Below are 12,854 nucleotides of genomic sequence, written 5' to 3'. Positions count from 1 at the left end.
TAATTTATTTCCTTTTGCTCTTTAAATCAACACTTTATCACCCACCTGCTCCTTGTTACACAATCTAGAGAGCTGAGCTTTCACACTGTTAGCATTCAGGAGAAAGCAGTCATGCAGTGTTCTTTCAACTGGCCACATTCCCAAGTTTAACAGCTGAAGGCAGACCTACAGAAATGTGAGTCTATCAGCATGCTGCCAGTTCATGACCATCCTGCTGCGAAGGAAATGTGTGAAACTTACTCCCACAAACTGCACTTTGGGTCTTGGTATACCACTACTGAGCCCAATCTACCTACAATGGCTAACTCTTAACGTTCAATGGAACGCAGCAACGAGAGTACTGCAGGCATCTACATTTTAAATGGATGATGTAAAAGAAAATTAACATCATCTTATCCACAACATCAAGTTTTATGGCAACATCATTTACGAGTTGGGAATATAGGAGTTTCATGCTGTTTGAATCTCCATTCAAAACATTCATTGCCTCATCTCTCCTTCTGAATGAAACTTGTCTTTGCTTAGATCAATAAAAGGCAGTATTATCAAACAGAGACGACCCTACCAGCAATTCAGAGGTCATGAGTTCAGATCTCACCGTGAGAAATCGTAAAACTGAATTTAATAAACCTAGAACTCGCAGTGCCAAAGAAGATTTATCATTAAAGCTGTCAGAACTCATTTGGCTTACTAATGATGTTCTTTAGGGAAGCAAACAGAAACTTGGTTGGGCTGGCCTAAATGTGAACCCATGGTTTACACTTGGTAACCTCAGGGAAGCTACAGATAGGCAACAAGATGCTACTGAGCTTGCATCACTCACATTACTGGAATTAACTCTGTTTTTTGAAACGTCATGGATAAGTCAATCGTAGACAGCAGCAACCTCGACCACCTCTATGCCCAACGCCAGAGTAATTATACTGGCAATTCAAAATACTTCTTGAACAAAAGGCACACAATCAATCATATAACAGGCAAAACAAAAGAAAATTTAAATAACTAATTTTCCTGCATTTCATCTCAATACGAGATGAAAAGGCTGAAACCCATCTTCAAGTCAAATTTTCAGCTTATGACTGCCAAGCTATGCTTCTCAGTAAGTGCAGGCGATTTTCCAATATAAATTAGGAAGGAGAGTTATTCTAATTAGAGTTGAAGACAGTTAATTGGAAAGCTGTGTTGGAAGAGACACCATGCAACTTCTCAGACCATCTACCTATCTGTCAGATGAGCTCATCAACGCCAATCCAGAACTGCAGCAATATTTTAACCGACAGACTAGATGCAAATCGTCCGAACTTTTCTCATTTGCAATGTCTACTTGATTTCAAATGGTACTCATCATGGAACCTTGCCTATAATTTTACGTTACACAATGGTCATACTACATAGACACAAGTGCACTATATACACACAAACTACACAAAGGAAATTAAACTGTTATTTGTAACATGATTCTAAACCTGTGAACCCTTTCCTAAGAACCTCAATGTAGGAAACATCATATTTTGGGTTTTTTTATTGGGTAAGTATAAAGAAATTAGTGTATGAAATAAAACATCCTTTAAAGAAATACTCCTTTAAAATTCTCAATTAATCACTGACTTGGATTAATTGGATATGCTTCATATGAAAAATTAGAGTCTTTGTGCATGAAATAAGATAATAAAAAAATGCAATAATGCACAAAGATACTATGTGTGCTGATCAGCTAGTTTACTGTCCAGATCAACATGATTTCCATAGCAACCACCAGTCAAAGCTGGCAACTCCGGTCATCACCATGGATATTCATCTGTTTAACCAATCAGAAGAGGCACTGGTTACACACACCTAATGAACCTGTACGAACACCATGTTCCTCTAACTATACTGATATTTTTTTAATTAAATGTATTTTGTATCCAATTTGTTTTTCTTGTCATTCACCAGCTTCTTTTATGCAGCGTAACTGCTCCACAACAAACGTGATTATTAACTCACAACTATATTCTTCTTCTTTGCATCAAAGTAATCAGGCTGCTTCACGTTGGTAATGTCGAAGACGACCGAAGAATTTAGTAGCTGTATTACAATAACACAGAAACCTGAAATGCATGTGTAATCTGCACAGTGCTGAAGCACCTTGGGCGTTTGCACTGCCAAAGATAATAGCATCCAGGTGAGGGCATCCTTCAGTTGATATTTGTCCAGAGCATTTTAAACAGCTCCAAATGTTATAAAACTTAAAAATATATTATGAAACTCCATCTTAAAACTTGATCACAAGGAAAACCCCAGCTTTCATTTAAATTTTGTACTTCCACTTCTCGCAGCTACCATTGGGCATGAAGTTCAGAAGACACAAGTTCCACACCACCAAGTTCAAGAATAGCCACTTCCCTTCAACCACGCGGTTCTTGAACCAACCGCACAATCCCAATTACTTCATTTCAGCAACACTACGGCTGCTTCAATAATCAGTTTGCACTAAAGTGGACTTCTTTTCTGTTTTAATTATGAACTCTTTGGTAAAAATAGGGCATAATTTATGTTTGTGTGGTGAACTACATATACCTGTCTGGACACGCCCCCTGCTGACTGCTCCTGTGGCTCCTCCCACAGACCCCGGTATAAAGGCGATTGAGGCCTGAGCCTGGCCTCTCAGTCTCCAGGATGTAGTATGGTGGTCACTCACTGCTTGTTCCTTCTTCCAGTCAATAAAAGCCGATATCTCGCCTTAAGTCTCAGAGTGAGTTATTGATGGTGCATCAGTTTGATTTTTATTTTTCCTGTGAACACTTTATACAGAACTGTACAAAAGTCTTAGGGATTTTGTATTTAATTTTAGATGGTACAGCCTCCACAGAGCCCTGATCTCAACATCAAGGCTATCTGAGATTACCGAGAGGCAGAAGAAAGCAAGACAGCCAAATTCGCATCACCTGAAGTCTGGCAACTTCCTCTTCCTTTCCAGTCCTGAAGAAGGTTCCCGGCCCGAAACATTGACTCTTTATTCTTTTCCATCGATGCTGCCTGACCTGCTGAGTTCCTCCAGTACTTTGTGTGTATGCTGCTCTGGATATTTATGCTTTTTTGATTTGCAAACCCTTGATGGTTTAACACAACCCTTACCTGAAAATGCAGCTCTGGAGGAGATTCTAAAAGCAAACTTGGACTGTTACCCAGGAGCTTCTTTTAAAGTCACAGTGGGGACTTATATATGCAAAACAGATTTTGGGAAGGTCTTGGGCAAATTAGATACTAGAAAGCAAACAGGTTTGATATTGTTTATTAAACCAAGTTAGACAACTATAACCTGGCTTTTATTTTGCCCCTTGCTCAAACTGATCAGTGCTTGTTTATGGCAATATTGCACTGACAGTTCACTGTCCTTTACCACTGAAGAGATTAGGCGATAAAAGTTTTAATGTGCTCACAGTATTTCACCTAAGTGTTTCAATCACTTGTCTTCCAAAAATAATGGGCAAGTACAGGTGTTCTGGCAATGTTTTTAAAATGTCTAATACAGCTTTTCTTTTTGGTTGCAATTAATTTCAATCCCCCTGAGCTTGCTTCATTCCATGCCTTCCTGAAAATTCATCATAATGGCAAAATAAAAGCATAATCATTTCTCAAGTTTATACCTTCATGTCTTCCAGCAAATCCATCTGGGAGACTCACAATAATGATTCCGAGCTAAAGTGGGAGCACAGTATCATGCTTCCTCTACTGGGATTTAGCTGCTAATACTGTGACTTAATGAAGATTCAACCACAAAAACCTGTGATTTTAATTGAGAAATGAAGACTTCAGCACATTATGTGGGTGCATGTATAGAAGCTATCAAACTCAATCACCATAAAGAGAAAACACAGGCTCTAAACAGAAACTACTGGTTCTAAAAATTCTGTCTTTGGAAGCCATCTTAATTGCTTGTTTTCAAAAAGCAAAAAAAAAAGATTTGCTTAAATAAACCAGCTGATAGTACATAGGAGACATGCTGTTTGGATAATTAGAGCTTGAACAAAGAAGAATATGTATGTTTTGCAAAGACTAAGCATTTTTGTTATAGATCAATAATTATAATTGCAGAATTTTAATGCTACCAATTTCCCTGTTGAGCACAATTTTACTCTGTTCCAATAAATGACAAACCACTATCAAGTACTGTCCACTTAAGCACAAATTAATCATCCAGAAATTCTACACAGAATGGCTTAATCCTTGTGAAGCATTGGGACTTACCATGTATATGCTATGCTGTGCTGGTGAAACTAAATCCATTCACCATTTCTATCAAATGGTAACACATAATGTAAAGCCATCAAAAAGAAATATTTAAAAAGTAAAATTCATGAAAAACTAACAATTGTTCTGTTAGTGGGTGGAGGTTGATCAATGCCTCCTCGCATTCACCGATTCCACAACCACTACTTAATAATTTCCTGCTAGAGTCACCTTATCTACAATGTCTAGTCTCACTTTATGCACATACAATTAAAGTATGTATATAAGCTATCTTATATATTTATACAAAGTTTGTATTTATTGTGTCCTTTAACTATTGTGTTCTGTATCTTATTGTGCTTTTTTGCACTGCATCAGATCTGGAATATTAATTATTTAATTTTCCTTTACACTTGTGCATTGGAAATGACATTAAACAATCTTGAATCTTGAATTGCAAAGTAGGTTACATCAATTAAATGAAAGACAATATTTCTGAGTTCAGTATTTGTTGAATTATTAAATTTTCTTACACACAGACATAAAATAGATTAATAAACATAAAATTATCTCAATGCAGACAGACATAAAGAGACATCAGAGAATGGAAGGTTCAAAAAAATTCTTAATTTCCCTATATTAGTTCCCAATTGCAGGGATCACTTCTTGCTGATGCATATTGTGCAAAGCGGGGTGTAGATTTTTTATATGAATAAATGTTCACTCAAACCTTAATTAACTTTCCTCCTTCATACCAAATGAAATGGCAGACCATTGTGCAATTCTAAAATACGCTGATGTCCTGGCAGTAGAACAAGTAAAAGCACTACTACCAAGTATACAGTATTTCTCCACACACTCTACAGCTTAAGGGCACTACAAATAAATCACTTCAGTTCTTAAGATCCACAGTAAGTACATGAAACAGGGCTAAACACTTGCTATAAAAGCAATGACCAATATTTCATTGCTATTTGAAAGAGAGTGTCATTTTTTTTACCTGAACATATCTCCAAGACCTTTCAACATCCCTTTCTTTGGTTTATTCTTCTCTTTGTCCTTTTCCTTCTCTTTGTCTTTCTTCTTTTCTCTTTCTTTTCCAGACTTTTCTTTCTTTCTGTCCTCTTTGGCTTTTGAACCATTGACCTGTTTCTCCACTGTGCCCAACTGTTGCCCACTGGCCAAAGAAGGTTGGTCACTTGCTGTTGATACAGACTCTCTACCTGATCTAGAACTCTCTTCAGTGTCTTCTTCCACTGTGAATGAAAAGGAGAACATTAAAGTTCACAGAAGTATTAAAAAATCCAAACTAAGATCAACTTAGAAAAAAATGCCACAAGCATGGTTATTAAAAATGGCATGATCTTTAAACTGGTTCCAGAAACCACCAATGGTGAAACTGCTAAATTGGCACTGGCAGGTTAAATGACAATAGGGAATGCCCGAGGGCACTATTTTTTTCCTTGCTCACCATGTAGTGGGGTGTCACTTCACAGTAGTCAGCACTTACATTCCCATTGTAAACTCAGTACCAATTCTTACCCAGACCATGTCATCAAATTCAGCAAGGGAATTGGACCTGAAATTTAGTTAACAATTCTGCTGTTTAAGTGTCTCACCTTCTGACCTGTAGCAGAGGGCAATGGGTTCAAGGCCCTGCACAAAGTCTAGATTGGTGTGTGTGCAGGACTGAATGAGTTTGCTCTTCAAATTAAACATTAAAAGGAGGCTCTTTCTATTGGATTACGGATATCAAATACCCTGTGAAACCAAATGAAGAGGATCAATAGTTCTTCTGAAGTTTGATCTTGGTTTATCTCTCTAACAACACAAATGACTTCAGCTCTTTGAAATTAAATGAAAAATGCTGTAAACACTTGTGTAGCATCTGTGGGGGAGACAGTGGGCGGAGTACAGTTAACACTTCAAGTCAACAATGTTTCTGGAACAATGACCTTTCATCAGAATTCATAACCCAAGATGATAATTCCATTTCTTTATCTCTTTACATTTTGTTTTATATCAGGTTTCCAGCATTTAACATTTTCTAGCATCACTTGTTGGATCCAGTTTCCTGAAATACCAAAAAAACTGCAGGGTCGTTCCTACCTCACCATTCAAACACATATTTTGTTACAATCTTTGCAAAAAACCTGTGGCTTTCCACCATCTACAAATTGGCAACTGAAATACTGCTCCTGTGATAGCAGTACTTAATTTAACCTGGCAAACACAAAGGACTATTGTTACAGGCTCAGAAGAGCTTCTTTTACATTGCGATAGGGCACATCTGAACTCATGAAACTCAAACTTTCCTCAGATGATGATAGAAAATCAACTTCCTGGGATATTGTAATAGATCCATTGTACTGGTGAAACTTCCTGACCCAAACCGATGAGAATGCAAGAATCCTGATAAGTTTACAGTAATGATTGAGCTGGATGTGCAAAGAACTGTTACAGACAAGAGTGTGAGTGCATTATAAAACTAAGCCAAGGGCAACTAACAAAAGAAGATCTTTCTGTACACTCATAACTGAAGGGAAGCTAACATCAGCAATGTTATGAACTTGATTTTACATGGGAGCTTAAAGCAAAACATCTTAAACTCCTCTGCAGGAAATTTTAATGAAGAAATACAATACTAAATTCCATAATGAAATATGAAAAACAGCTTGATCAAAAGCTGGCAGGATTTAAGAAATTTCTAAAAAGGATGAGAGATGTGGAGAGATCGTGAAGTCAAAAGGAAACAAAATTACAGAGATTGGGCCCAGCTGCTCAGGGAACAACCAGGAGTCATAGAGTGATTAAAATCAAAGACAAGCAAGGACAAATTTGGAAGGTGAACTTTAATTTGATTAAAATGAGCAACGTAATCAAAGCTTTTCCAAGTGTCAGGAATCAAATGGATGATTGTGAAGATTTTTTGTTGTGAAAAGTCATCAAGACATCAGCAGCAAATATAACTGAGGCACCAGGTGGGAAAACTTCAAGACAAACACAGAATAAAGAATAACTTGAATGCTCAAACATCAACTGTGAGAACAGACTGCCTGCAAAAGCAGTAAATTCCAAGAAGCTGAGGCATTCAAAGGGGAATTTGATCAATTTCAGATTTACCAAATAGCAGACAGAATTATGTTTGGGTAGGATTAAAAAATAGTTACAGGAGATTCAGAAATGGGTGAGAGGGATGAACATTCTCATCTTAGAAGTCGTACATTTGTCAGGAATCATTTCGTGATCACTTGAAATATTTTTAATACTCTTTGCTAACCACCAACTTTTTTGCAATTCTGTTCATAGCCAGTAGCTTAACCTCTCTTCAAGAGATTTAAAATCCTTGTCCATGTCTTCAAATCTTCCGATGACCTTGCCCTATAGAATCACTACTTCTTCCTCATCCTTCTCTCTCTTAAACTCAACTAACTATGCAATATAATTCATCACTTTCATTCTCCAATTTTATGTCACTCTTTACAGCACCATAGCCAGCTTCCCAGGTGGAATTCCTAGCTGCAGTCCCTGCCTCTCTACCTTCTCAAACTCCTTGGTCAATCTTGCCATCTCTCTTTCACTCCACGTCAGCTTTCAGTCCTACACTATTGTCTTCCTTGGATTGCATTGACACTGAACTGCAAAGAGATATATTATTTTAAGATGATGACAGCAATGAAGTTTCACACATTTGGGGAGAAAAATCAACATAAAAAGTGTGAAAAGTAGGCAAACCGATCAAAGATGCAATAAAGTGCAGCAGACTTTAAAGTAACAAACCTGTGCACTGTCAAAGCATTATGTCAAAGAAAATGCTTTGAGAAGAATAAATCAAAAGAATATAAAATCCTCATTACAGGAAAGCACTGCACTAGTTGGGCAGAATCAAACTGTCATACTAAGGCCCTCATCAGTTTATGAAAAGAAAACTTTCATGATTTAATCACTAATATATTTCATGTTAAGTAACATTTGCATCTCAGCCATTTTAAGGAGTTACAATTTTTTCACTTTCAACTCATCATTTTTACAGTTCTCATTTGTTCTGATAAACAGACACACAACCAAGTAAAACATGTACAATGTTATTTAAGTTTCAGTTAATACATTTGAAAATGAGACCCAATGATTCAGTATCTCACTAATGTTTCTTGATCCCAATGATTTGCTCTCAAGTAAAAGAGAGGAATTGTAAGCTCATCTCTCTTGGGGCTCTTGTACTATATAAGGGCAAACATATCTCCTACTTTGATACAATAATTCAGCTAGTAACTGCTGTCATTTCTAGCATATAAAATAATTTGAAGCAATTCAACTCAAGTAGTACAGTATAACATATCTATCTTTAACAGAGTAAGTTTTAAAAATGAATTGGTATCAACTAAAAACATTACATTATGCTCAGAGTTCCTTGGCTACTTTAAACAGTCTCAAAATCAGTGAAGTTTCAGACTCCAGTACATCAAATAAACACAAGTATGATCTTTTAAAATCTTGCATGCCATAACTGTTTAATGTAAGATGTATATATATACGTTTGTGATATATATCACAAACACTCCTAAATTCTGTTTTCCAAAACAAGAATTAATAATAAAAAAACAATTTTAGCATTTACTTCATAGCATCTATTTTAATGCTTTACATTGAATTAAAGGACAAGTCAGGAAATGACTTTTAAAAGGGAATATTTTAAATCTTCTTTCCTGCCCACTCAGATGTTACTGGAGAGCAAGCCTTCAAAAATCCCTACTTTGCCAAACTAACTGGCAGGTGGCATTATCATTTAGTTGCACTCTGAAAGGGGAAATAATATTCTTGGAGCCCAACAAAACTCACCTACCATTCTGTTCATGTGTCCTCGACTTCCAGAATTCACTGCAAGGCTCAAGTTACTCCGAAGCATTTCACATTTATGATTTGCCAATAATTACATTAAAACTGACTCTTTCAGCATAATTATGTGACAATGCTTTTCTCTCAATGTTATGGCTAACAGCTTAATATGATTTTGTTACATTTTTAAAACCAGACTACAATCCAGAGTGCAAAATGACATTAAAATGAACATCATGATCTTATCTTTAGTGATAAGCCTGTATTCAATAACTTGGTAGACATCAATTTACGTATTTAGTTTTACCACATAAACTTACTTCTTTGGTAAAACTGAAGAATTTCAAAATTCAAGTTGTTAAGTCAAAGTAAGACAAATTCCCATTTACTTTGTCTTACCATATTATTTTCACCATAACCTTCAGTTCATTTCACTCTTATTAATCTCTCTAGGTTCCCCTTTAATACCTCTATGCTATTAACCTCTACCACTCTGAGTGAGGACATTTGTCCCTAATAGACAATTGACAGCTTGAGTCGTCATGTTGCTTGGTACCTGCTCCTACCAGGTGGTAGGAGCAGGTACCAAGGTGGAAGACTGATGCCTTCAGTTCTATCCAACATCAGCAATCAAAGGTCTCCAACAAAAAAAATTTGCACATTCAAACGATTCGCCAGCAGGAAGAGCCAGGTACACTGTTTGCTCAATTATATGCTTGTGTTCAATAAGTTTCATCCTTAGCCTCACCTCAGATTTACAATTGCCAGCAACTTTGCAGCATGAAATGTGAAGCTGACAACCAAAAATTGTCCTGAGGAATTCTTGAGTAATGCATGTAATACAATATAAACTGCACAAAATATACTACGTAACACTAACTAAAACTTCAAGTAAGAACACCTCAACAATTTTCCCTTCAGTGGATCTAAATAGGTAGCAACATTAATGATCATTCTAATTAGTCTACAAGTAAATTGCAGTAATCAATTTCATTACATACATGTTTCCATTCCTTCATCGTCATCATCATCTTCTGCTGGTTTATCATATGACTTGTCAATGGCAGCCCGGAAACTTTCATTGCAACCTCTTCCTCGGATGATGCGTGGTCGTGGACGATGGAAAGGAATATCACTGTTCAAAGTTACCTCAGCAACTGCTGTCTGCAGACTTTCTAATGAGCTTGATTTCTTCAGCCCTAATGAAGGCCCAACATCCCTGGTCGACGAGCCTTGGAGGTCAAGATGCAAAGTTGTTAATTAAGTTTGCTCTGTTAATTGAGAACCAAATCTAGATATTTGGTATTCATCACATGTCATGCAAGTCCCTGGGGTTGTTCATATGTAATTTGGATAATGTTCACTGTATTCATTTGCAGACCTCTATAGGTTCATTGCTCTGGAGTGATATAGATTCTTTACCAATGTGTGTGACTGTTCAGCAGTGCTGCACTATTAAAATTCAGACAGATGTGAAACACTGGGACTGGAGTCCTTGTTTAGTTTTCATTAAAAAGTTGATTTGACAGTTATTGCTCATAAGATATAAACTGATGGAAAGTTTCCAAAAGTTAACTGTTGCTATTACCCTGGTGTTTTGGTTGCTGATTAAAATACCTGTCCACTTGCTAATTGTTCCTGTATTAAAGTCTGGCCTCAGTTTTATCAAGGTCCCAGCAAACATTATGAGGACTCAGTAACTACAGCTTCCCAGGAACATGAACTTCAAGTCAAAGTACAAGTTTATACTTGTCACAGTGTTCTACAGGGGCACTCATTTGGATTATGAACTTATGCTCCCAGCAGAGAATAAAACCAAAGATGGATAATATAAGTAAACATGGGAGTGCTGTGGCTGGGTGGTCATAGGCAAAGGCATCTCTGTAGTATCACAGAAAACTGCCTTCAGAATCCCAGAGGAAATGGTTCAACAAAGTTTTAGACTTTAAATACATCTATACTATTTCTGTAGCACAAGATGAATGCCAGAGTAACTGAAATCATCTTGCTTGGAAGAAAGATTAACAGGGTATAATATTACAACTCTCTCTAGTTTTAGGCCAGCGATTTTACTAAATTCTGGATAGCAAGCAAAAGTTATAAGTACCACCACCTTCAGTCAAAAACTTGTTGGTAAGTGACATTGAAACCACTAGAATTACTTTTTCCCTGTGCTACTTTTGATTGATGCCATGTACAACTAAAAGAAACTTCCAACATCATCAATTATTGCTTAAAAGGAGCCAATCCATTAACTTATCTGTGTGGTGAGTGGAGGGGAGGGAAAGGGAACTTGAAATCTGAGGTTACCCAACAGGAGAGGGATGATTGTTACTTTGAATAAAAGCAAAAGGCTGTTTTATGTGGCTTCATGATTATAGAAGAGATTTACAACATAGGGTAATATTTTTTTGCTTTTGTCTCTAGGCAATACAACATTCAGTTAATGTTTTCAGCTCCCACACAATGCTTCAATAACATAGCCTTTCAGAGGAGCTAAAATGTCAACTTGATGATTTCCACAGGGTGCAATAGGAATGCATAGAAACTCGTCCTTGCTGTGGGGATGTTGTGTGTGTGTATGTCTGTATACTTACATGCATGCGTGCGCGGAGGGCCAGACGGTGGGGGGGGGGGGGGCTTCAGAACTATGCATTTATTAATCTATTTCTTTCGCTTCATATTATGAAAAAAAATAAAAGATTTTCAGGACCACAAGGAAAGAAAAGGTGTGTGACAGAGCCATCTAACAGTTCCACAGAGCTGGCGCAGGCATGATGTACCAGATTGTCTTTGATTTTGTCAGTCTTCTGATTGTACAATTGTTACTTTAAAAACTGCTCAATTCCACCATGGCTGCTTTTGCCTCTAACCAAGTCCAACAGTTGCTTAAAATATCATCATGTCATTCTCACCTCCCAATAGACATTTACAACTAGAGAGGCACATGTGTCTTCTGCACATAACTGCAGATGTGTACTTCCAGAAGAAAGCTCATTTAGTATTTTGCAATCACTAAAACATTTTTTCAGCCATTTTTGCCAACTTCAGCGAAGTGCCATTTCTAACTGGGTGAGCAGAGCAGTTAAAAGATAAGGACAAGTGCTCATTTTTAAATGGACCAAAGCAATCTGAATTTCAGTCCAATCTAAACAAGGGGTGAAATGTTCCCTTATGTCTGGTGACTGGTAAAGGTAATCTTTTTAATAAATATTTACAGTATAAACAGTAATTAGAAGTACCAAATTAAACTGCATTAGGGAAGTTAATTAATCTCTGTTACGATGCTACAGCAGCAACATCATCAATCAAGTCATTTTAACTTATTAGGTTAGTTATTTCCATTCGCTCCAACATGAACAAGATTATGCCAAGAAGCCAGATAACTCAGCATCAGCGAGGATGAAACTTCAGCCGCATGTCAATTTACCTCCCCGTGGCCAGGTTCACAAAACACACACCTGCCTCATTATCTTTAATAAACTTATTCCCATCAAGTAAAGAAAAACACTTTAATCCAGGACACTGGCTAAGGATAGAAAGGAATTTTTTTTAAATGTGCATGATGAACTCAGACTCTGAGCAATGTCTGTGAGACCAAAGTGACACATCAAGTGCTTTTAGCTTTATGTTGCTCCATAGAATGGATGAACTATTAAAAAATCTTAAATTTGCCTTGCTTCTTCATTCCCATGTCATGCACAAATGTTAAAATTTAAACCCATACATCAGGTTTTCAACAGATATGTTATGAAGTCCCTCATCTGTATTTACAGGGAGCCATAGGGCAGCAGTAAAATGGTGCT

At 37.0% G+C, this 12,854-nt stretch overlaps 1 protein-coding gene across 5 annotated transcripts in view; it reads right to left on the bottom strand.

The window, feature by feature from the left end:
- Positions 1–12,854, bottom strand: part of pard3aa (par-3 family cell polarity regulator alpha, a) — an 850,778-nt gene that overhangs the window by 197,978 nt on the left and 639,946 nt on the right. For all 5 annotated transcript variants that reach the window (XM_059971936.1, XM_059971937.1, XM_059971939.1 and 2 more), the window contains 2 exons: positions 10,050–10,280; positions 5,213–5,468 (listed from right to left, as the gene is read on the bottom strand). In XM_059971936.1, coding sequence (XP_059827919.1) covers positions 5,213–5,468; positions 10,050–10,280 — 487 coding nt within the window. The remainder of the gene's footprint in view (positions 1–5,212; positions 5,469–10,049; positions 10,281–12,854) is intronic.

This window comes from Hypanus sabinus, chromosome 6 (assembly GCF_030144855.1).
Source record: "Hypanus sabinus isolate sHypSab1 chromosome 6, sHypSab1.hap1, whole genome shotgun sequence".
Taxonomy (NCBI): Eukaryota; Metazoa; Chordata; class Chondrichthyes; order Myliobatiformes; family Dasyatidae; genus Hypanus; species Hypanus sabinus.
The sequence above is the reverse complement of the archived record's forward strand: the minus strand, read 5'-3'. Positions and strand labels throughout refer to the sequence as shown.